Source organism: Neodiprion lecontei, chromosome 3, assembly GCF_021901455.1.
Source record: "Neodiprion lecontei isolate iyNeoLeco1 chromosome 3, iyNeoLeco1.1, whole genome shotgun sequence".
Lineage (NCBI taxonomy): Eukaryota > Metazoa > Arthropoda > Insecta > Hymenoptera > Diprionidae > Neodiprion > Neodiprion lecontei.
In genome coordinates this window covers 12332483-12359440 of record NC_060262.1, presented here as the reverse complement: position 1 = coordinate 12359440, position 26958 = coordinate 12332483, and the positions used below count along the sequence as shown (strand labels likewise).

Here is a 26958-nt window from a genome sequence, read left to right as displayed (position 1 = left end):
ATGATGACAATATATTTCTATAGAAAAAAAATCAAGTCATACATACTTATTTACTGGCACAACAGACAGCTGGTTAATTGACGATATCGGAGGATTCGAAGGACCAGCCTTCTCAATATCCGATGAATCAACATCGTCTATCTTTCGTCGAGGAACGAGGAATCTGGGAAAAATGTTGACGGGTATTTTTTTTATAAAAACGAGCAGAAAATCAAGTCAAATATTCTATATACTAATGAAAAATGTTACTTACCGTCTCATCTTTGGACATTTGTTTAATACCGACTCGGATGAGAGTTTGTTTCCGCACTCGATACCCTCACAGTCACAGTCCTCACACTTTGACCAAAGTCATATCGAAGATCTCGATATTAGTTCTAGCATTCGCAAAAACACAACAAAGAATAAAAGTCAATTGTCACTTTGTCGTTCGTTTGTTGTTTGTCGTCGGCGGCTCGGCGGTAAAGCCCCGAGTTCACTCCTCACACTTTGACCAAAGTCATATCAAAGGAAAAATGTGCTTTTACGAGTATCCTGTTGCGTCAACGTTGTTGGAATAACGCGTCAGCAAGATCAGGATCTCCTGCTGCGCTTTTATTTTCTCAATGCGTGTGAACAAAATCAGGATGAAACGCAAAAAAAGTAATTTATCAAATCCCGATGACATATAGGTGATACACATATGAGGTTGTACATTCCTAGTTGGTAGATACAAGTAGATTTACTAATGCTGAAATGTATTACGGTAAAACTGTAATTTGTGAACTTATAACTAGGCAAGTGACTCAGCTACAAGTGTTATACGAGAGTAAAGTGTACTCAAGGAATCGCGTCTTTCATATCGGGGGTGAAAGTGCATTCATCGATAAGCAAACGTGTCAAATACTGACCGAACCCAGGAGGGTGGGAGGCAGTGCCAAGTACGTCCATGACTGGCCGGCAGTGGTTGGAAAAAACCCAGAGACGCGTACGTCATATTCGCGAGGCTCTCGGCGCAGGACCCTCAGCTGGCAGCCTCTGCCAAGACGTCTGGCACCCCCATAGCCACCATAAACAGAGAAAGTCCGAGGACTCGAATTCGTCGAACGTGTCCAAGCCTTGTCTCTTTGGCTACATTTTCATGCATGGTTTTTTGTTGGAACAGTCGATGTGCATTCTTTATGGCACGTGAAAAAACCCGTAGGGTAAAACTTGGCTTGGGATTGCCTCCTCTTATGGTGTAGAAAATTTTATGAGTCAGTTTAACGATATACAAACTTTTATGACTATTGCTTGGGTATATTAGCCTACGTGGGACTGAACATCCCGCCAGCCTTGAAAGAACGTACTTTCGATAAGTTTACTAAAATAAATGGTTAAATCTAATTAAGTTTGAGGTTACACATTGTCTTATATATAGGTGTTTAAGACTACATGTATTCTTCTAAGGGAAGTACGAATACTTTGGCTACGGCTCGTTGACTATACCGTTGCGTGTTTTCACGCTCAGGACCCTAGTGAGACCATCTTTACTTGGGTGGCTTTCTACGATTCTGCCCAGTCGCTATTGCATAGGTGGAACGTTGTCATCCTTCAAAACGACCATGGCACCCTGAAAGTGCTTGTTTCGTGGTTGCTGGTAGTGGATCACGATTCTGAAGTCTTCGTCTTGATTTTGACCGATGGCATTTAAATCACTTTTTAATCTTTAATCTTGTAAGAGTCAGCTCATGTTTCACGTTAACGATGATCTTGTGATAGTCTTCAGCGAAGCCCAATATCATGCTTAAGGGAATAACTACATCAAAGTTGCCATCGGCGTCACTTAATTTTTTCGTCTCCTGAACATCGAGCCATCCAGCATTTTCCATAAGCTAACTCTGACCGGAGTTGAGCGAAGCGAAACCCTTCAGCAGGTTGATCAGACCAACGTTTTTGCATTTATCAATCTCTACAGCGTTTCATTCGTAGCGTACATCTTCGAACAAATGGCAGTTGGCGTTATTGACTAGGGTTATGATCGCTGCTGCAGTGCCGTCCGATATGACCAATTTTCCAGAGATGTGCAGCGAACTCTTGCTCGGTAGTGTGCATAAATCCTGATGCCTGAATCCAGAACCTCGCTAAAGCCTTAAACTCCTACTTTTGCTTCAGCATCTCACGGTTGCGTCGATATCACATTTACACTAATTGTTTATAACGATTGTGGGAGGGCTTGAGACCGGAACTCTTCATCCTTGTCTTCACTTTCAACACTCATACAGAATTAAACCTATTATGTCGATCGATCCCTTAGACACTCCAAAATGATATTTAAAATCGTACTACATGAGTTTTGTGCTTATAATTCATTTTCTGCGGAATTTAAGCTACAGAACCATTCTTAAAACGTGTCTATACAGTAGAACTCTTCAGATTCTTACTTCTCTATACTCAAATATTCGAAATACGATGAGATGCTGACATGTGTTTTGCGAAGTTGGCATCTCATTTCTTTAAACACGGTTTAAATCGCTAAATCGACGGAACTATTGTTAAAACCGATCAAGAGCTATAGAACTATAGTGGATGCAAGTAAGTATGAAGCTAATATGAAGGATTCTCCGTCAACTCGGCCACTTTTTTTTCGACCATCTCAGATCTGCCCCATAATTAGTTATATCAAAGTACTACTAAAAGGTACTCAATGTGAATTTTTTCAGATTTTTTAACTCAGTACTTGAGAAATTGCCGTTTTTTCAAATGAATATATCTGAGAAACTTGAAGTAACTGAAAAAAATTGACTCCACATAAAAATTATAGTTTTTGTTAGCATTCGAGAGGAATTTTTGAAAAAACGGTAACGCTGATTTTTTACCAAAAAGGGAACAAATTTTTTTTCTTTATTCAAAAAGGACCCCTTTTTTTCGCTGATAAAATTACAGAGTCTTTTAATATGTGTGACAATATCGCCAAAAAATCGCCAGAGTGGCACGGATCGAGGTTCTAGGGTAAAAAAAATTAGGTCACACAAATTCGGTCGAGGTTCTGGTATAAAAAAATTAATTTGTGTGGCTTCATTTTTTTTACCCTAGAATCTCGATCCATGCCACTCTGGCGATTTTTTGACGATATTGTCACACGTATTGGAAGACTGTAATTTTTTCAGCGAGAAAAAGGGTCCTTTTTGAATAAAAAAAATAATTTCTTCCTTTTTTGGTAAAAAATTAGCGTTACCGGAACGTAAAAATTTTTTCAAAAATTCCTCTTGAAAGCTAACAAGAAACTACAACTTTTATGTAGAGTCATTTTTTTTAGTTATTTCAATTTTTCGAGATATATTCATTTGAAAAAAAAGGCAATTCCTCAAATACTGAATTAAAAATCTGAAAAAATTCACATAGAGTACCTTTTAGTAGTACTTTGATATAACCAATTATGGGGCAGATCTGAGATGGTCGAAAAAAAAGTGGCCGAGTTGACAGAGAATCCCTTATACATATATAAGATGCTAACATTTGAGACACTAGGTTCACATACACGATCCTGCGTAGTTTGAAGTTTGAGTATATGCAGAATAGTGTTTAGTTTCGTAATTTTTAAACAAATGTTTCATATTTGAGATCACGGCCAATTTTCTCGTTACCGTGCATCGTCCGCACGGCCCGGCACGGCCAAGTTCCCACAGTAGCACAGTGGATTGAATCGCCGAAAAAATCGGCAAAAGTACAACAATGTTGTGATTGTGACGAAATTTTGCGTCCATACGTTTTCGAGGTCGCTGATCACGAATCCGAAGTCGAATTTGCAAAATTCAAAATGGCGGATCCAATATGGCCGACCGAAATCACAAAATTTCATTGGATTTGTTCTGATGGTTCGGTGGACGTGGTAGAGGATGACGATGAATGCGAATAGTTTAGATGTAGGTATTTTAGTATATATTGACGATGACTTGTACCGTTCGAAATTAATAAAAACGTTTAAAATGCATGTCTCATATTTCATCAAGCCACGCTTTGAATTTTTTTTTTTGTAATTATTCATGACAAACCAACAAGTAAAACCTGGACATACTAAGTGTAACTTTGAGAAACCATTTTAACTTAAGAATTTAAAATGTTGACATGAAATTCGTTTTCAAAAATCTGGAAAACATAAGTACAAGACGTTTTACTCAAATCCAATGAAATTTTGTGATATCGGTCGGCCATATTGGATCCGCCATTTCGAATTTTGCCAATTTGACTTTAAATTCGTGATCAGCGATCTCGAAAACGTATGAAAACAAAATTTCGTCACAATCACAACCTTGGTGTACTTTTGCTGACTTTTTCGGCGATTCAGCCCACTGTGAGGCGGTACGATCTATCCGAAGACTCAGGGACTGCTCGAGCTGCTGTTCAAAAAGATGCCCAACAACGCTCACGTTACCCGCAACGACAAAGAGAATTACATAAATATCCTTCTCGCAACAAATGCTCACAGAAAATACTATACATATTTGAAACTCGTTGCGAGAGGCTACATTTCAGATTTGTGTGTGTGACTTGTTGACATGTGCACATTAAACATCCGTATGTAGCTATTAATGTGTGTATATCATCGTACATTACATTATTTTAGTCAATTTGAACGGCCCAGCCGTTCATTTTAAATGATATGAAAGAATCATATCAATATTTAAGTGAGAAAAAAAAGCCTCTCGCGACGAATTTCAAATATGTATATATTCAAGGCACACGAAAACAAAACAATTTCGAATACAGGTGATGAGAGGAATTAATGACACTGTAGTTAGGGCGGCTAGGCCAGCTAGTGGAGTGAGTCTCCGGTAAAGCATCTCTAGATACAAGGTTCGATTCCTGGCTCCGTCAATAATTTTTCAACTTACCTGAAAATTTTCGAAATTGTACTCTTTCTAGCAAATTTTTCTTTTATGAAAGTATGAATCAAAATTTTGAAAAATCGATACATTCACATTTGTCTACATCTGGATTAGGTTGAGCGCTATCGGGTTGGAACGCTTTCCAACTTTCCAAAACCTACGAGGTAGTCCATGATATCACGATAAACCGATAGCAAGTCGTGGTCTCAGATCGATTTCATAATTTTTTGTATACAAGTACATGACGGAAAAACACAACCGCCATTTTTTCCAGAATTTTTCGACCCACTGAATCTGACGTACATGTTCAAAACTGAAAAAAAACCTAATTTATAAAATCTAAAAAAATTCAGAAATATTTTATATCACGATACACAGGACTTTGAGCATCGTGCGGAATCTCGTGAGAGCAATTTACAAGTTTCAATTTGCAGCTTTTTTTTTGTAAAATTTTGACTCGAAAGACATGTGATTAAAATATAAAAATTGGTGTAATCATTCCTTTCATCGGATATTATTTTATAAAAAATGTTTAGAAAAATTGCAAATGGCCAGGGTCATGGTCGCGTGATATGACTTTATATATTTCGATAAAAAATCCAAATATTATTGTGGAGACTGTATACTAAGTAAATCATATTTTTTGTTTGTTTCAGGTCACCGAAAATTCAAGATTTGTAGAAATGATAATCATGAAGATGATGATGAATAGAATTTTATTTATACAGAAATTAAGCTGAATTATATTGAATTGTATTTTTTAAACTGAATAGAACTGAATTGAATTGTATTTAACTAAATAAACTGAATTATATTAAATTGAATCGATTGAACTGAACAGTACTGAATTGAATTGAATTAAACTGAACTAAATTGAATTGAACTGAACTGAATTGAACTGAATTGAATTGTACTGAATTGAACTGAATCGAATTCAACTAAATTGAATTGAATTAAACTGAACTAAATTGAATTGAACTGAACTGAATTGAACTGAATTGAATTGTACTGAATTGAACTGAATCGAATTCAACTGAATTGAATTGAATCAAATTGAACTGAATTGAACTGATTCGATTGAATTAAACTAAAAGTTCACTGTTAATATCCGATATTACTCATATAATATTTGATTCTTTGTTTTGGGTAAGTTTATTAATTCTCGCTAAAGACTGATTTAACTGTTACACGTTTAGAACAATTTCGTGGAGAATTTAATTCATTTCTTCGGGCGCACTGCTATGGGACGGAAGAGAGTTGTTTGAACACCCGAAGAGGAAGCAAAGTTTCAGCACGTCTGTCGAGAACGGAATGCTGAAAATCAGCGCAACCGTACTGGAGTAACTCATACCACTGGAGATATACGATCCATAGAGGTTTCAGAACAGCAGCAGTCAATAGTAGTACCTTTAGGTCACTGTGTAGAAATTGAAAGTGAAGTTATTGCGCAATATTATTCCGTCAATAGAAGAACAAATCAAGTAGAAGAAATTCAACGCACCAGGCGTGAAACAAATGCAGAAAACCAGCGTCACCGTCGCAACAATAATCAAAATTTCGCTGCTGAGAACGAACCCTTGATAGTAATTCTAGAATTACAGGACCCAGCTATTGTGTCAGTACCACGGGAATGCGTTACAGAATTAGCAGCTGAAATTATTGTAACACAAAATTATCGCGACCAAGAAGCTAATAATAGATTAGCCGATGCACAACGTCACAATGTGTACCGTGCACGTAGAAGAGAGGAAAGAAACAGTTTTCTTGCAGGACAGATTGCTGGTGTTCAAGAGCACTATGAAGGGAGCATGACTGAGCTCTGCACGCACTGCAGTGCTGCACATTTTATTTCCGAAAAAGTGTCCAATACGCGGAATTCATTTCACGATTGCTGTAGCCATGGGAAAGTTCACCTTGAACCATTACCAGAAATGCCACCGGAATTGCATTCTTTATTCGACTGGACTCACGAGAAATCAAATTCACTTTTCGAACGAATTCGAAATTACAACGCATCCTTTTCGTTTGCTTCGTTCAACGCCAATTTAATAAACTTTGAAGGAAGACGTTCTGGGCCATACTGTTTTAAAATACAGTGCCAAATTTACTATCAAGTAAATACAGCACTGTGCCCAGCGCCTGACGAACTGCCAACCTATGGCCAGCTATTTATCGTCGTTTCGAATGCAGCAACCGATTCTCTGCAACGATGTAATACTGTTCTCGATCGAGGTGTACTGGGAGCCCTTGATCGCATTATGCGTGAGAATAACGTTTTCGCTCAATTGTATCAAATGATGGGTGAAGAGTTACGAGCTCATCAAGACAATCAATTTGATAGCGCACAACCACCGAGTGAGTTACAGGTGCTTTTTACGTTAAAACCAGGAATGGATCGTCGCAGATTCAATTTTCAACGAAGCAACGAGGTCGCTGCCGTATTTTCAATGACTGCCGATGGAGAAATTCCAGAATCTTATGTTACTATTCGCAACAAAAACACAAGAAAACTGCAATCGGTAAGTACTATAGATCCCAATCTTGAGCCTTGGGTATATCCACTATTTTATCCCTTTGGTACTCGAGGCTGGCATCGGGATCTACGACAAACAGGCAATAATCAAAAACGAGTATCTAGAGAGGCTTACGAGTATATCCGATATCGAATGGCTATTCGCGAAAACGGCCACGGAAATGCCATTCTTTTAGGACGGCGTCTCTTCCAACAATGGGTAGTGGATAACTATGTGAAAATCGAGAAAGATCGCATAGAGTTCATAAAAGAAAATCAAAGGAAGATTCGTGCTGAAACCTACTGCGGATTAGTAAACTATATGAATACTGCAGCACAGAACGCGAATGCCCGTTTTGGACGAATCATCATCTTGCCTTCGAGTTTTAGTGGCTCACCGCGAAATATGATGCAGCACTACCAGGATGCCATGGGAATCGTACGAAAATTCGGGAAACCAGATCTTTTCATTACGATGACTTGCAATCCAAACTGGCGAGAGATAAGGGAAAATCTTCTTCCTGGTCAGCAACCTTCAGACAGACCAGATCTTACTGCGCGTGTCTTTGACATGAAAAAGAAGCATTTACTTGATTTAATCGTTCGTGAAAATTTCTTTGGTGAAACACGAGCATTCGTGTCCACGATTGAGTCGCAGAAACCTGGTTTGATGCACATTCACCTGTTGGTGGTATTGAAACACAAATTGTCTACGCCGGAAATGGTTGACAAGTGCATTTCTGCTGAAATTCCTGATCCGGAATTCAATCCTGATTTACATCGAATTGTTATGGGTAATATGATCCACGGACCTTGTGGAGCATGGTGCGAACTGAACGGAAAATACTCCAAGCATTTTCCAAAACCATTCCGAGATGAAACTACGATGGATGCAGACGCATATCCGCACTATCGTAGAAGAGACTATGGAGCTTTGTACGAACGCCGTGGCGGACACGTCGTAGACAATCGATAGGTCGTACCGTATTGCCCAACGTTGTCGCTTATTTTCAATTGCTACATTAACGTGGAAATTGTAACGAGCGTTACGGCTCCAAAGTACCTATATAAGTACATTTTCAAAGGACGCGACGTGGCAGCGATTCAGGTGACAAGTAAGGAAAATGGTGAAGACAAAGAACGCGTTATCAATCACGACGAAGTTACCGATCACGTAGAAGCCCGCTACGTTGGACCGAATGAGGCAGTTTGGCGTATCTGCGACAAAAAGATGCAGGAGAAAAGCCACCCTGTGATACGACTCCGTGAACGACGACGGCATAAGGAATGCCATGAGTCGAGTAAGTATGCTAAATGATTACTTCGCATTGAACGTTCGCGATGAATCTGCAAGATGGTTCGTGTACCCGGATATCCCGTCCCATTACGTATTTAAAAAATCTAACGTTGACGGAGCAATCGTCTCGAGATGGGAAAAACGACAACGTAGACATGATGCGTTTGGACAAATGTACTCGTTAAGTCCTGCTCAAATTGAATTGTTTCATCTTCGATTGCTTTTGTTGAAGGTAAAAGGAGCCAAAAGCTTCAAAGATTTGAGGACCGTGGATGGACAAGTCTGCGAGACGTTTACAGCAACATGCCTGGCACTGGGGTTTATTGAAGATGACGATGAGTCGTGAAAAGCGATTGAAGAAGCGGCCGTTTAGATGATGCCTGGTCTTCTTCGCAGACTGTTTGTCAGAATTCTGATCCATTGCCAACCAATTCATCCAGAAGAACTTTGGGATCAATTCAAGATGAAGTTTTCGGAGGATTACGCAAGACGCCTGAGCATGCAGCAAGCTCAAAGAAAATCCTATTTTAAAATCGCTCGTACGCTCATGAACAAAGGTTCGAATCTCTCTCAATTCCCGGGGATGGAACAGATAGAAATCTTAAACGAAGACGACGAGCTGGATACGTTACCAACTCAGTTTACCAAAATTGGTATGCAACAGTATGGACAGCTAAATGATACCCAAAAGATGTTTGTTGATGCTGTCCTATGTGCGATCGATAACGATGATGTCGAGAAAACTTGCTTTTACATCGATGGTCCTGGAGGATCTGGTAAGACTTTCATTTACACTACGTTCTCAAATCTCGTCAGAGGTAGAGGAAAGTGTGTCAGTGCTATGGCCTTCACCGGAATCGCAGCGATATTACTTCATGAGGGTAAAACAGTGCACAACACCTTCGGGCTCCCAGTACCGCTGTATGAAGATTTCACATCGAGCATCAAGGCGCAATCTCAACAGGGTAACTATTTGAAAAACGTTGATTTTTTTATGTGGGACGAAGCACCTATGGCACCACGCTATGCTCTAGAAGTCGCGGATCGAACGTTACAAGATATTATGAATAATAACCTACCTTTTGGCGGGAAAATTATTGTTCTTGGAGGAGACTTTAGTCAACTTCTTCCGGTGGAAGTAGGAGGCACTATGGCCACACTTTTCCAAATACGCATGAACGGAAAACATGAGAATTTTTCCCAGCGAAGTGGAGTTTGCTAAATTTCCACTTGACATTGGAGATGGACTTCTCAACGATCCAGATGATAATCTTGAAGTGCCAGACCGTTGTGTGGCAGCTGCAAACCGGGATATAGTAGAAGATACCTACGGACAATTGGTAAGAGCGAGACGATTCAAAGATGTGGCTAAATGTGCCATTCTGTCCGCTCGAAATGTTGATGTTGAACAAATCAATTCGAGGGTCATGAACTTATTTGTTGAAACTACCGAACGACTCTACACGAGTGTTGACAGTACCGATAATTGTGGTGATAATGACCAGATCAACGAGACAATCTTGCCAGAATATTTGAATACGTTATCACCACTGAGTTTGCCACCTCACGAGCTTCGTCTCAGAAAGTATGGTATTATAATGCTCATTAGAAACTTAAGCATCAACAAAGATTTGTGCAACGGCACGAGATTATTGATTTTAGAATTGGGTAACACAGTGTTGCGTTGCGAGATTCTGTCGGGTGATAAAAGTGGAGATATCGTTTTCTTACATCGCATTACTCTTTATTGTGAAAATGATTATCCATTTACTTTCGAACATCGTCAATTCCCTGCAAAGGTAACTTTTGCTATGACTATCAATAAGTCACAAGGACAAACTTTCGATACAATCAGCGTTGATCTTCGGAGAGATGTCTTCAATCACGGTCAATTATATGTGGCCTTCTCACGTCTACGTTCTTGGGAAGCTCTCAAAGTGTATATTGGAGCACAACGCGACAGAAATCTCGTTAAAAATTATGTGTACAAGGAATCGTATCGCTAAAACAAGGTCACCAAAAACACGTTCAATGAGAAAAAAAAGAATTTCATTCATAGAGTTGTGTACGATACCTACGACATTAATCAATAAATATGAATTAATAAACAGTTTGTCGGGGTGAAGCCTCGGAAAGGCGGAGAGGATATAGGATTTGCATTTCGTGGATTGCTCATTGTAAAAAGCGCGATGATCCCAACACGTCCGGTCAATTCGCTTGCTTTTCCGTGACTGTCGACTTCATCCACGCGTTGTTTTAAACAAACCATTTGTTTGTTCTATATTTAAAGCATGTTGAATAACGCTTGACGCTTGATACGGCGGACTCATTCCAAGTTCTAGTTTCGAATTCACTTGATGATGCATCCTCTTTATTCTTCTCCGACAAGTTAATAAAATAATGTTGTCTCCTTAAAAATATTAATTTTGTTTCTGAATAATTTGGCTTCGTGACGTAGCCACATATCTATTGATAAGTTATTAGACTAGAGCGCTAAAGCGCTAACAGAAAACCCCTGCCGCGCGTGAGCGCGCGTGGTGAACCCTAGTAGTTAATAAAACAGGCAAAAGTTTATTATTATCGCATTAACCAAATCGTTTTGCTGACAAATTTTGGTGGTTGCAACAAAAAATATTGTTGGATTACACATCATAAAAGTATTTTGTTGTAGATATTTTGTATATTCTACAAAATAATTTTGTTCCAAGCACCAGACGCAACTATGTACGTAAAATCAATAAAAAATTCTGGTATTCTCTACGAAATATAGCGGCTAACGGCACTTTGTGACCCTTTTTACGACCCGTGCGAATTCGAACATGCCGCGACTTGCTGCGGCCAGCCAATATGGCCCCCGGTATTCGACGTTCGTGTGCAGTGCCGTGCAGTTCTCTAAAATATTTAAACTGTTAGTTCTGTATAATAATGGATATCCCTACTAGCCTTCTTTTACGAAACTGGGTCTTTGAGGATTTCATTGAAGTTTTCAGAGGTAACTGTATGTATGTATGTAATATTTATTGTTCCCCTTGGGGTACAAAGACTCCCATTTTCCTGTCCCTTTACAATGGTTCTACGTGTTTTCTTAACCTATTCTTATCCTATTCTTACATCCTACCTTATCCTTACTTATTCTCTGATTGCCTGTGCCCTTTGCCATTGCCTTGCCATTCCCTTACTTTCCCTCTTATCCTTTCCTTATTCTTTATCCTTATCTTTACTTAACCTTATCCTATTTTACTTTATTCTATTCCCTATTCGTCCTTACCCGACTCGACTTCCGTTTCCCATTCATCTCTCACTCTTTCATTCTCTCGTACATCCCTGATCCTTTCCAGTTCTCTCATCCAGACTTCTCCCGCCCCCTCCTCACCTAACATCTCCCTCACCACCTCCTGCCAGCTTTCCCCCCTTCTATCCCAGTCCACGCACCTTTCCCATACGTGCTCCCATGATTCCTCCTCCCCCCGCACACCCTACACCTTCTCTTTTCCTCTTCTTCCCAGTACCTTGCCTCCTTCATCTCGCTTCCTAATCTGAATCTTGCCACCCTTGTCCACCTGCTTTCCTCCAAGCCCTTTCCCAGATAGGCTGGTATCCCTTCTCCTTTCACTAACCTGTACCATCTGTTGTATCTCGATTTCCCTATTTTCTTCCACCTCTCTTTTCTCTGTTCTTCCCTCTCTCTCTCCTCTATTTTCCTAAAATCCACCTCTCCCCTCTCCCTTCTCACGACTACCTCTCTACTCTCTGCGCCCCTTTCGGCAAAGAAACTTTCTCTTTCTCTTTCCCATCTCGATCTCTGCCTCCTAACTTCTACCTTTTCCCTTATCTCTTCCCAGCATCTCCTAGCTAAATCGCTACCCTCCCCTCTCTCCATCGTCCTTTCAAAATTCCATGCCGTTCTCCCTGCCCTAATCCCTAGCTTCTCCCTCTGTAGCTCCTCCCTTACTAAATATCCCGGTGTTCGCCCATGCACTCCTAACGTCCATCTCAAAAATCTATCCTGTATCGCCTCAACCGCCCTCCACTCCCTGCACCCCCATATCGCCGATGCGTACTCTATTACCGTCCATACTAGCCTGTCAAATAACCAAATCCTTTTTTCCCAATCCCTCCCAAACCTTCTTCTTCCTATCCCCCATACCTGCCTCATTACTACCGCTGCCTTCCGTACTCTCTCTTTCAGGTGTGCTTCCTGTCCCCCATTGCACTTTACTATATACCTTAAGTAGCTAAACTCTTTAACCTCCTCTATCCTTTTCCCTTTCCATCTCCAATCCATTTTTTTCTTTCTGCCACCTCCTTTCCTAAATCTCATAATCCTTGATTTCCCTACATTTACCGTCAGCCTTTTCCTATCCATATACCTTTCTAACTTCCGAATCATTACCTTCATCTCCTCTTTACACTCCGCTAGTAGCACTATATCGTCAGCATACGCTAACGTCCATACCCTGCCGCCAGTCAACTCCACCCCCCCAACCCCTCTCCCTCTTCCCATTTCCTCTTCTAAATCCGCCAGCAGCAGGTTAAATAGGTGTGGACTGAGCGGCTAGCCCTGCTTTACCCCCCTCTCCGTCCAGAACGCCGCTCCTACCTTTCGCCCGCTCCTCACCCGACTCTTTATTTCTTTGTAAATTTCCTCTACCCTTACCCTTAGCCCTTCCCTCACCCCTCTCCTTTCCATAGTCTCCCACATCACCTTCCTGTCCATCGAATCGAACGCCGCCTTCAAGTCCACAAAGAACGCCACCATCTTTCCCTTATCCCTTCCCACCTGTCTATTGATTAAATAGTTCAGCCATATATGTAATACTCCTATATGGACAGTTTCTATAAGTGGAAGCTGTTTCGATAAAGTGAAACAGATGATATCACTTTCTCTATCCTCCGTGGACCCAACTCAGTTCTGCGCATTCTTTTGTGCGCAGAGGGGAAAAAGGCGAGTTATTCAAATAAGATATATCGTGGCAATAATTTTTTTATGATTTTTAAAGAAAAAAATTTTTTTCTTGAAATATAAATGATAATATAAAATGATAATAAATATTCAAGTTCTTATTGATTGGAAGAATGTAAAAAAATAATTTATTTTTATTAAATTCTAGAAGTATTCTTAAAAAATAGAATCAAACAAACCTTATTCATATTCCTTTTGTTTTTCGCAAATGCTTCTGAAAAATGACAAGTTAATAAAGATATATCAAGTACTTGGACGTAACAATTTAGTAAAATTGGAAATAAAAATAAATTCAGCTAATACAATTTTATTAAACACAAAAAATTATATAATGTAGTTTGTTAATTTTTTATTGATTATAAAATAAAATGAGTTTATTATACTTTTGCCGAACATAATTATCTTTAACCGACAATTTTTTAGCTTCGTAGAAAAATCTCGTGTTTAAATATACTTCAATAATCCATTTACATAACTGATGACGATGATTATCAGAAAAATTTTGGAGTAAAACATGTTCGTTCATCTCTTTATTATCAAACATTATTCCAATTTTTTGACATATTTGATTTGTAACAGTAGTTTTAATATTTTTGTTCAGTAATTCATGCGAATATTGTCTAATTATTTTTTCTGAAATCTTACAAATACTAATAACATCTTCTGATGGTATTTTAAATGGTCCTCTATTTTTTATTAGAGATAATAGAGGCATGGTTTCTCGTTATTCATCTGAAATTAACTGGTTTTGGCATACAGAACAGAATATGATTTTAGAAACTCTGTGTGAAACATAACCAGCTATGTACAAAACGATATTTTCGACGAATGGCGTTAGTTCCCAACAATAACGAATATAATCATGATCTGAAATATCAGGATTTTCAGTAGCTCGAAGCAAATCTGCATGCCCAATTTGATCGTGACAATTTTTAGTGTTAGATGATACATGTAAAATATCTACATTGTCAAAAGCACAATTACCATTTTCAAATTGTTTTAACTCGTGCTTTACTTATAAACGCTTATACGCACTTTTAAATTGTAAAACATTTGGATTATTATTGAAACCTCCACGACTTCTGATGGCGCTAAGAAATGTTTCAATATAATCCTGAGACAACTTATAAGTTAATAAATAACTCATCCCTTCCTGTTTTAATTTATCATAAAGAGGAAATATATTCCTTAAAGCTATAATCATTCCAATGAATCCAGTTTTTCGTTGAGAATTAATTAAAGGTGTCCCCTTGTCATTACATAAATTAATAATATAGTTTTCAAATTTCAGAGCATGCTCTTTCATTTTGGAATAGGTATCATCAGTCAGCGGGGTATTAAATTCTCCTTTAGAAAATTTATTTTTACAATTTAGCATATCACCCATATTGTTAAAATTTAAGCAAAATAAAGCTGTTTCTGAACTGTCTTGAAAGTCTTTTTGGATTTCTGTATCATCTATCATTTGTAAAAAGTTTAAAGCTTTTGAGACACTTTCGCTAAGTGTTTGTATGGCTAATTTTACATTCATTTTGTTATTTTGATAATGAACGTGTTTTTTAGTTAACTTATTTGCTACTCTTAATCCTTCTTTGCATTGTAAATCGTGCAATTTCTCTACGTATGACCATGAAATAGATTTATTGTCAACAGTTTTTATTATTTTGTGATCTCCTAAAGTATTCCGAATTAATTTAATCATGTGACAAAAATCATAAAATATGTAACATTTTTCAGATGTCGCCGGATTTGTAAAGTAAGGTTTAAAATTCGGTCCAAAATTCAAATTAGCACCTAAAGAATTGCACATACTTATATTCGATGCAGCTCCATCGAAAGTTATTGAGTAAACTTTGCAATTAGCTTTTTGTAATAATTCGAATGCCAATTTCAAAATACTTGCGCGCTCTTCAGCATTCAATGATCTAACTAAAAAATAACCAATTGGAATTTTCCAGTTTTCATTCAAGGAAACAGCCATTAAAACCAATGCATTTTTTGCTGTGATCGGATTGTCGTTATCAGAGTAAGCGGAGTCTGTATTTTGTATTGTCCCGAAGTTTATACCTCCGTGAAATTCTTTTTTGCCATAAATTATTTCTTCTTTTATTGACATTTCATCCAGAACCAAATTAACTATGCCACTCTTCTCTTTACATCGCAATTCAATAGCTTTAAACGATTCATCTGTAAACCCAGGTGAGCCATCCACTACTCTGTACCACGATTTTATAGTTGACACAGATGGTAAATGTTTATTGAATTTTTCTCGAACGTATTTGTAAGCCTTGGGCGAATAAAAATGTAAAGATAATGCAAAAGAACGAACTTGCGGTGTGTATCCTCTTCCATCTTTAACTTTCATACTTGTTATACTTGTTATATCTTCTGACATCATACTCTACGTAGAAAGAAATATTATGAAGTATATGACCGAAGAAAAACTTTGAGATTTTTTTTCATTTTGCGATCTTTCCATTTAAAAATGAAAAAAAAAAAAAACACGTCACGTGTAATTATTGATAAGTGAATTAATTAATATTAATGAAAATATTGTACCGAAATCCGTCAATAAAAGTTAAAAGAAAATATATATACAATTGTTTCAAATCTTAGATAATAAACACACTATCATGTAAATATCAATAAACAATATTATGAATAAAATTCGTCGTCGATAACATTTGTGTAAAATATATACAATTTTATATTTATACAATTTATATTAGTTAGAATATACTATACCATCAGAGCATCACCACTTTCATCAGTTAACATACGGTTCTCCTTAAGATGATTTACTAAATCTTTCAAAGATTTAATTTTTCTTTCGAGATTCCTTGTTTGCCTCTGTAGCTGTCTTATTTTTTCTCTTCTTTTCTGATCAGTATTTTTTATCAAAGAAATGGTTCTGTTAGCCCTTTTGGGTGTTGCAAAATCTAATTCCGATATTTCACTCACATGACGGGGCTCGAAAAATCTACGCTTTCGACATTGACTTGGAGAAGTATTTTCGTCTGGAACTTAAAACAAATATAAAACAGTATAAAATTTCTCGGAGAAATAATTAAATAACATAAATCTCTATCCTTACCAGTATTTTTGTCATCGTTGTCAGAATTTGTGATTGCATTTTCCATAAATTCATTTGAATCAGATTGTTTATAGGAGTCATCTAAAATTAAAATATTTAACAATTTTTTAAAATTAACTTTTAATAAAATGCTTATAATAGCCTTACCGAAATTAATACTGCTATTATTTGACGTTTGAAATTCGATACTGTCTGGTTCCAAATATTTATCTGAACCTAAAAAATAGTAAAAATGATAAATAAATATTTTATTCGTACTATCTTTTTAGTTTTTTACATAAATATTATTTCCTTACTTTTTTCCAAAATATTAAGTACATTATTGTCGTCGACAATATTATTGTCAGAAAAAAATGACGAGGATTGATTCGAGACTCCATTGTCCTCAAATAGTTCCGACAATGGTGTGTTTGGCGGTGATTTATTAATCGTATCAAGACTGAGTGGGTTTGTAAGATAAAGTGTAGGAACTGCATTACGTTTTATAGAAGATTTAACAGCTCCAAAAACATTTGATTGACAAACATCATCAGTTTTGAAATGTCTGGAACATATGCACGTTCTCCTTACATCATCATTTATAGTTAATCCACAAGCATTTAGCCACTTCATACGAATCTCCAAATTTTTAGGAAATCTATAATTGTTAAAACTTAAATATTATTTTGAATATAAAGAAGTTGTTAATTAAAAAAATTAGAAATAATTTGCACTTACTGATGCAATGAAATATTGTCAGCTCTTGATGCTTTTCTATTACATAAATAACACAACTTCACCATTTTTTAATAATTGGTTGTTGAAAATAAAACATTAATAAATTAAAAACACAAATTTTTGAAAATTCAGAATTTCTTTTCTGAATTATAATAATAAATACATTTGTAAACACAATTCTAACCACAATATTATTCCCCTCAATTCTTTCCCCACTACTGATATTTTAGAGAATTCACAAGCATGCGCAGCATGATCGAGGGATGATGGACGAGTGAGAAAATAAATATTGTCAGCACCGTAATGGTAAGACATTTTCTCCCATATAAACTGTCCATATAGGAGTATTACATATATGAGTTCAGCACATACACGTTGTCAATTGTGCCCATTCCTTTCCTGAAGCCAGTTTGATTATGCGGTATCTTCTCCTTCTCCACTACCTCTCTTTCTAACCTTTCCGCTAGTGCCATCGCATACACCTTATACAATGTTGGTATCAACGTCACCCCCTATACTCTTCTACCCTTTTCCCCTCCCCCTTCTTCACTATTGGCGCTATCAAGCCCTCTCTCCAATCCTCCCGCCAGCCCTCCCCCACCCAAACTCTATTACATGTTTTCCATACCCACTGCTCCATCTCTTCCCCCCCATACCTCCATACCTCGCTAACTATTCCATCCCCCCCTGGTGCCTTTCCGTCCCTCAGCTTTCCTATCACCTTTCTAATCTCTTCCCTCTGCAGCTCTTCTTCCCCGTTCCCCTTCCTATTTGCTGTCCCCCCGCCTTCTATTACCTTGTTCTCCACTCCCCCTAATAATCCCATGAAATACTCCCTCCACTCGTGCTCGCCTATTTCCTCATTCACCCTCTTCCACTTCTTTCTTTCCCTGTTAACTATCTCCCATATCTTGCTTTCTGTCCTTGCTTCCGCTGCTTCTTTTATGAATCCCTCATTTTCTTTCTTTTTCCTCTCCTCACATAGCCTATTATATTCCCTTCTTTCCTTTCTATACGCTTCCCCTTCCCCCTCCCCCTTTCTCCAGTTCCTTAGACTCTGCCTAACTTCCGCTTTCTTTCGCCTACATTCCTCATCCCACCAACCCTTTTTCACTTCACTCCCCCTCCCTCCTGCCTCTAAAGCTCTTCTAAACTCCCCTATTCTTTTCTCTATCTCTTTGCCCACATCCGCTTCTCCTACCCCCTCCCATTTGACCTCCGTTCTAAACCTCATCCTACCCTCCTCTGTCCAGTCCCCTTTACTAGTTCCCCCTACCCTTTTTCCTTTTCTTGTCCTAGTTACTGCCCCCCTCACCCACACCATTACCGGGTGATGGTCCGAGTCAATCCTATCCCCAATCTCTATCCTTTTGATCCTATCCCTTACCTCGCTGTCTCCTATAGCCTAATTTATCACCGTCACCCCCGCCCCTCCTACATACGTAAATTCTCCCTCCTCATCACCCTCTATGTTCCTATTCATTATTGCCCAGCCTGTCTCTTCCAAAAATTGCACCAGCTGCTTACCTTCTGAGTTTATTTTCCTGTCTTTTGATTTCCTACGCCTACTCACCTCCTCTCCTTCTCCCCAGCATCCTCCCCCCTCTTGCCCTGTCCTGGCATTAAAATCGCCCCCTACTAGCACTTTTGTTCTTTCATCTGCCTCTTCTGCTTGCTCCTTCAATTCCCCTATCTTCTCTTTTAGATCCCCATTTACGTATATCCCTATTACTAGCCATTTTTCTCCCGCTACACTTATTTTCCTTATTATCATCCCCTCTTTCACCTCTACCCTCCCTCCCTCCCCGCTTACAATCTCCTTTCTTACCCCTGACAGCATTCCGCCTATTGCTCTTCCCTTCCTATTTCTTTTCACCGCATACTGTACTTTCCATTTATACCCTGCCGGCAACCTATTCCTAATCCTTTCCCACCCCTTCTTCTCTGTCCATGTCTCCATTCAAAATATTACATCCCACTCCCTTAGACCCCTCCAAAAATCTTCGTCCTCTCTCGCAAGCCCCGCCACATTCCAGAAAACTACTTTCCAACCCTCCCTTTCCGTCTCACGTACTCCCCTCTCTCTCCTCTTTCTCTCCCGTTCCCCCTGCCTCTGCCCCTCCCCACTGCCCATTTCCCCGACTGCCTTTCCCTACGTCCCCCGGCCTGTGCCTCTATACCTCCCTCTTGCCTTTCGTCGCTTGTTGTCCTATCCCTATCACCTTCCCCTACTTTTCGCCTCCCCTCCCTTGGCCCCTCTTCCCTCTCTCTCCCTGCACCGTCCCTAAGCATCTGTCCTATCTCATCCCGCTTCCACATTTTCCCTTTTATCCAAATCTTTGCATACCCTATTCTTACTCTGTTTCCCCTTCTCTCCTCAATAGCTGCTATCTCCCTCAAATTCCACTTCATTTTCCTCTCTGCCCAGGTGAGATTCTCCTCTATTCTCTCCTCCCTCCCTTTTAGTAGACTTTTTCTTTCCATTACCTGGCTCTTTTGCTCCCTGTTCCCTAGCCTTGCTATCCATATCCCCTTTTCTCCCCCCTTTTTCGCGCCTACCTCCCACATATCCTTTACCTCGACCTCTACCCCTTTCACCTGCATAATCTTTTTCAACCCTTCCTTTTCCCTTCCCTTCTTTATTCTCGCTCCTTTCAATACTAACTTTCCCCTTCTTTCTTCCCTTTCTTTCCTCTTTATGGCCCACTCCATCTCTTTTAACCTATCTATTGCTGCCTGCGCCACATCCGCGTTCCCCTGTTCCTGCTTCTCCCCTCCGCCTTCTACCATCTTCTTTTCTAATTCTTCCAGCCTTTCTTTTACCCTTTCCATCTCCCCCCTCTTCTCTCTTGAACCTCTTCTAATCTTTTACCTAGGTCCCTCATTGTTTCCTTCATCTCCCCCCTCTCTACATCCCACTGTTCTTCCCTTCTGGTCATTTCACCTTTAATCTTTTCCATTTCTTCCCTGAGCCTCCTTCCCTGCCCTTTGACCTCCTCTAGCCCTATCTTTAACTCCTCCCTAATCAACCTTAGCATATCCTGTATACTCCCTCCCTCTTCCTGCCCATCCTCCCCTCCCTTGCCCTCCGGCGACCGGTGAACTTTCCTGCTTTTTCCAAATGCTTTCTCTTTCCTGTATCTCATCTGCATCCTCCTCCCCTTTTTCCCCTACTTCCTCCCGCTTTCTCTTTCCTGTATCTCATCTGCATCCTCTTCCCCTTTTTCCCCTACTTCCTCCCGCTTTCTCTTCCATAAATCTATCACCGTCATCGCCGATCCCAAGCTATGACTCCTTTCCCTCCTTATCACTGCTACCACACCCGGCCGCCCTTTTTTTTCTCCTCCTCTACTCTCTTCGCACCTTCTTTCTGGCCACCCGCGTTGCTCATATTTTTTCGTTCCGCCACCGCTCCCTACCTTATCTGCCTGCCGCCTATCTGTCTCTGCTCTATCCCCCTTCCTGCTCCCTAGATGTCCCCGCTTATTCTTCTATATTATCTTTCCCCCCTGCCGGCCGCTGCTCTCTCCAACTAACCTCAAAAAACTCTCACCCTTTTCTCACCTGTCCGTCCCTTCTGCTCCTGCCTCCCTATTTCCCTCACCCGTCAGCCTGTCCTGGTCCTCCCCGCTCCTTCTCTGCCCTATTTCCCTTCCTCCTCACCTTTGCTATCCTGCTAATTCTCGCCTTTCCACTCACACTCTTTCTCACACCTGCCACTCACATCCAAACCGGAAATGGAAGTCCGTTTTCAGAGGTAAGTGTATTCTCCTTATTCACGGATTTCTGCTCGTATAAGTAATCAACGATGGCAAAGCACGTGGCTATAATAGGCTTTGGCGAGAATACTTATGTTCTGTATTCTGCACATTTCTGGAATTAATGTTATCGCGGTGATGAATATATTTTACGGAAATTATCTCAGTTGAACGAATTAATTTCTAAATTTCAGAGGTAGAGTCAGGCGTGCATGTGAACGATGCAAGAAATTCTACCAAACACAGTCCCCTCCTCTATAAACTGTTTACTAGTCCATGTTCTTCGAAGCACGTACTGCTGCAAAGCAACACGTGCCAGATACTTATATCGCCAATGGATTTAGCCCGCCGTGATATCTCAATGATTTTCTGTAAAATTTGATTGATACATCTAGATTCGCGGCAGCGAATCGCCGCCAAGTTATAAAGACAAAAGCTAGCCGAGGATATATTTACCCGGCCTAACTACTTCCCTATCTTTCCGTGTATAAGCACTTCGTTATATCTCAGGAACGCGTGAATATTTTTAAATGAGACTTACACAGCTGGTAGTTTCGGCCGATATACCCTTAGTGAGAAAGTTTGATCGAAATCCGTCAAGTGGTTTCCGCAGTATTAGCTCTCAGGGATGATGAAAATTAGAATTATTTTTTTCTTCTTCTCCACGCCAGAGCACCTTGTGGACACGATTCCGCTCGAGCGCGTGTATAAATCGACTTTAAGTTTTAAACACAGATTCTTGGCATCGAAATCTCGCCCCTATTGATTTTCGTATAAATCTGAATCCGTATTTGGCCGGTAGAATATTATAAAGTTGCGAAGTGGGTCGATAAATCAAAATAGCTGCTGGGTAAAGCAGTTATTAATAATAATGCAACAGCCCGATGGCGCTGCTCACGCTGCAAACCGTTTAACAAAAATAGCCGCCTCATGACGCTGTCACGTTGTCGATCATAAAATATTCATGATAAATTATTATTATTTAGTTATTTATATGTTATCCAATCTTGAAATCAATTTGCAAAGTTCGTGAAAATCGGTGATGCCGATGGTCTTATAAAATAAGTGAGTGAGTGAATCAGTGATCGAGTGTCGTAAGAGTGAAATAGAATGACCACTGTGGTTTCAAGCAGATTGTTATTATTATTAACCTTTACAATTAAAGGGCCAACATTTTTCTCTTAAAATTCGATATTTCTTGGAGGTATGATTTGTGTATATAAACACTCAACACGTCCATTGGAGATTTCGATTTATCTACTGACTCCTAAGAGAGCCAGTCCAGCCCTCTAAAGCTCAATTATTAGTGGCATCTGCATTACGGGCTCTTGTGATTTCACAAAATGGATCGTCCGAGGTAGGTGAAACACAGAATCGAACCAAAGAAAAGATGAGATATTCTGCAATCGGATACAAATTCGACAAACAGCCAGAATAACAAACACAATATAATCAGCAACATTTGTGAAATGCATATATGGCTATTAAGTAAATGCCAGGAAGAAGGTTGTTCGCTCGTCGTGAATCATCAGATAGAACAATGCTAACCAAAGCTACTGGAAGAATACTCAGGATGCTTCATTCAAATCAGACGGCATGGTACTTTGTTCATTCTCATTAGATTATATTTTTACACAGAACGTTTAATATACGAATAGCTTAGGCTCAACCTCTTCATCTCTACCAAATTCATGACTTGATTGTTTATTAATTTGTATGTTTAGTATGTATTTGTTCAATATATTACTTTGATTCAGTGTCGCACGGTGTAGTACTTATCACTGATAAAATGGAACCTTTTCATTGCTTGTTTGTTGTTTCGTTTATTTCACAGTCATTTGGACCATTCCTATTCTGTTCGAATTCATTGGAACTTGTAAATGTTAAACTTCGACAAGCCGATATTTCAAAGAGAAGATAACCGACAGCTGTGCAAAACTCAACATTCTACACATCTTATTGGATCAAACCAATTGTCATCAGACTACTAAGCATTTACTTCATTCATCTGTTGTTCAGCACCACTAAGTACTCACCAAGAAGACTACTATACATTTGTAAATACTTAAATCAACGGTACGCTTTACATTTTCATATTGACGGAATCACCTAACCTCATATGATACTTACAAACACAATAATAAGATGAGGATGAAGTCAATAACGTTGCTGTAACGATGTATGTTTGAGAATAATCGTCAATTTGCATCTTTGAGAATGTACAATATTTAGTAAACTATGATAAACAAAACATACTCCCACTTTGAAAAACCAACTCCTTGAAAAGTCATTCTAAAATTGGGCAATCATACTTTTTTTCCCTGATGAAGCATAGGTGATTGGCAAGCTGATAGCGAGACTCCTAAAACGGAATTCTCGTATATCGTCATTTCAACGAAAGCGTCGAACACACACGTACATACGCAACTGTCAAACTGACAGCGGGACTCTGAACACGGTACATTACATAGCCCAGCGACCAATCACAGGATGAATAAAACGAGTACAATGCTTGCGAGATATATCGTGACACGCCAACTTTTTAGAAGTTGACTTCTATTGTTCTTACTAATACGTTCGTAACAGAAATGGTGCTCAGTTTCAACGACAGCAAGAATTAGGATGTGAATTAACTGGATGCTTTGAATAAAAAAGTTGAACCCCCATGAAATGTGGTGAATACCCCATTGAGAACTTGTGAATTTCAGTGCGAATCGTGCAGTCTTTTGTGATCATATCTCTCAAGCATGTCTATCTGCTTTGACTATTGAAGTACACAAGGCTGTAGCTAGCAGCATGAAGAAGTATTCAAGATTCTAATGTTCATTCAAATAAGGTAGTGAAGTATGAAAATCCAAATGTGGTGAAATGAAAAAAAACACGTTTGACTGCTAACTTTAGCTGCTACCCTCAGCTTCATTTGACGTACTAGAGTCGCATTACAAAGTACCACAAAGTGACTATATTGTTATTAATCTATGCCCTCATATTTTTCTAGACTCTAAAATTGTTTCAGATATATGACGGTGTCAAATTGACCATATGAACAGGTCACCACGCTTTTCAACCTTCTCTGGACCGTAATAGACATGTATCCAGTTGTATAAAAATTTTCGATTCAATCATAACAGCACCTCAATGGTCTTGAGTAACTCTCAGATTCAGACGTGAATCCTAAAATAAGACACGATGCATACAGGGCAGTATTTCGTGCAAACTATTGTTTGTCGAAATTAACGTACACCACTCATCAATGACAAATACACCGGCCCACAAAAAAAAAGTGGTCTGTACATTTGAACGAGACCCACCTACCTTTATGTATTTTGACGCGCTGAATCCGAATCTGAGGTCCCTTCGGTTCGTACACCCTCAAAATTTTGAGAAAAGTGCAAAAAACCGTGAAAAAAAATTGAAAAAACTGCAGTTTTGGTGATAAAAAAAATGTCTAAATACAAATCATCATATGTTTTACATGTGATTCGATCCGCTGAGTATAAATCTGAAATATATTTTGCCTGTAGGCCCTTGAAACTATAAACAAATTGCAAAAAATCTCTAAAAATTGTTATAAATTGTATTTACAGTAATAAAAAAATTGATTAAACATGATTAAATTTATTTCTCACGTATTGTGATGCACTTAATCCTCTTGTAATCTCGAAGTTCGAGTTATTTCTGAAGCTGCTATAGACGTATTTTGATTGGCTGTCGATGTCGTGTTCGGAGTTTGTTTATGTGCGTATTTCAGATCATAGGAAAAAAAAACAATTGCAGCTCATCCGATCGCGATCGTGTCAGATACATTTATTCAGCGACAAGAGTGAATAAGTGATGGAGAAATTTAGTAAGAGCGATTTTACGTCGAGCGAGGAACTCGATGCGTTAACGGCGGGTGATAATACAACGTAAGTATTTTAGTTCTCTTTTTTCACATGTCACACGTCATTTTGGGAATTATAAATTCTTTTTGCCACATGGTTACCATATCACCCACAGCGAATTTTATCAACAAAAAAATTGCAGACTGTGGTGGATCTTTTTCATTCCATTTCTCCTCTTATTACGCATTTATAGAATTATCATGGGCTATGTGGATGGCATCGAGAGCATACGGTTCGTCGGTGTGGCGAAAAAACCGTTGTTCAAATTCACTTTGAACAACGGCGATGGTAAACGTGTACGAGTAGTGGCATGGGATGATAAAGCTACGCTGTACGAGTCCAGTATTTCACCTCGAATCGTTAGTATAATACCAATAATTTTTATATCAAATAGTAATTATAAAATACATAATGATGAGTGATTAACTAAAAATGAAGTTTCTTCCATAGATAGTTCGGGTTTCTCGAGGATTGGTAATTCCGATTAAGCATGACTATTACAAAGCTTCTGATGATGTAATTCCGTCTGAACTATCTATCCACCCGAATCGAAGATCGAATTATTTCACAAATATGAAATTGGAGGCATGAATAAATCTTGAATGACATTTCAGAACATCGAGCTAAAATCCATCGCAGACTCAAGTGGCAATATATGTTTGTACCGTTTCAAATATTCTTTCAATATATGCAATTACAATTCTTCGGATATTATTTTTAATAAATTATTAACGTTTATTGTTATTATAAAAGTTATAAGACAACTAAAGAAAAGCGCGCGATTGCGCGCGCGGTGACCCTAGTCCAAATAATAAATCTGTTAATGTGAATCAGTCAGATATTTACCAAAAATCGTTCGAAAAAAGGATAGACAGATAAGGTAAGGAACGAGCTTTATCGATATCAAGGGAAGTGGAATGTCAACAGGACGGCAGATTTTTGCTGGACGCTAGAGAAAGAAATAACGAAGGACGATAAAAAACGAAAGAGAAACCTATTGCGTAGGTCATTTGAAGAGCTAAGAGTTCGAAACAAACGAAGAACAGCTTAAAATCGATAAAGCTCGTTCCTTACCTTATCTGTCTATGCTTTTTTGAACGATTTTTGGTAAATTTCGGACTGATTCACATGGACAAATTTTTTATTTGGATTGAGTGCATCCCAATATGTGGGAAATAAATTTAATCATGTTTAATCAATTTTTTTATTACTGTAAATACAATTTATAGCAATCTTTAGGGATTTTTTGCAATTTATTTATATCTTTAAGGGCGTACAGGCAAAATAAACTTCAGATTTATACTCACCGGATCGAATCATATGTAAAACGTATATGATTTATATGTAGAAAGTTTTTTTGTTACCAAAACTGCAGTTTTTTCCAATTTTTACGGTTTTTTGGAATTTTTTGAGAATTTTGAGGGTGTACGTATCAAACCGACCTCAGATTCGGATTCAGTGCGTCAAAATACATAAAGCTAGGTGGGTCTGTTCAACTGTACAGACCACTTTTTTTTTTCTTGGGCCGCGACGTACAATTTGACAAAAAATTTTAGCGTTCAAATTTTTGTCGTCAGCTCAACCAACCGATCATCGAGATGCGATTGTACGATGCGCGTCAAGTAGCCATTTGGTATGTCACTTGTTTAAACATTATTTACGATGTTGGGATATTTTCTTTGCCGAATGAATACGGCAGTGATGATTATTCAATTTGCATACGCTGTGAAAATTTGTTTACTTTGTATAATTTGCGTCACAAATATAAAACAGTTACGATGTCATTCTGTGTAAACCGTCAATTGTGGTTTAAGGGTGTGCCCTGGCCGATTTCCACGTTGATATGTATATACATATATATATGCAAATATGGAAGTTCATGTATT

At 38.7% G+C, this 26958-nt stretch overlaps 3 protein-coding genes across 3 annotated transcripts; 2 read left to right on the top strand and 1 right to left on the bottom strand.

Annotated features, from left to right (window-relative positions):
* The first annotated feature begins 735 nt into the window (after window positions 1–735).
* Window positions 736–8335, top strand: LOC107216791. The gene is made up of 2 exons (XM_015654078.2): window positions 736–967; window positions 6222–8335. The coding sequence occupies exons 1-2, from the start codon at window positions 736–738 to the stop codon at window positions 8333–8335; spliced, it is 2346 nt and encodes a 781-aa protein (XP_015509564.2).
* Window positions 8336–8666: 331 nt separating this feature from the next.
* On the top strand, window positions 8667–9002 carry LOC124293426. The gene has a single exon (XM_046734277.1). It carries the CDS (start codon window positions 8667–8669, stop codon window positions 9000–9002), a length of 336 nt encoding a protein of 111 aa, XP_046590233.1.
* A 4186-nt stretch (window positions 9003–13188) lies between these two features.
* Window positions 13189–19204, bottom strand: LOC124293425. The gene is made up of 8 exons (XM_046734276.1): window positions 19004–19204; window positions 18087–18403; window positions 17010–17350; window positions 16861–16929; window positions 16714–16794; window positions 16365–16642; window positions 15432–16020; window positions 13189–13388 (listed from the first exon to the last, which is right to left on the bottom strand). Exons 1-8 carry the CDS (start codon window positions 19202–19204, stop codon window positions 13189–13191), a joined length of 2076 nt encoding a protein of 691 aa, XP_046590232.1.
* Window positions 19205–26958: the final 7754 nt, after the last annotated feature.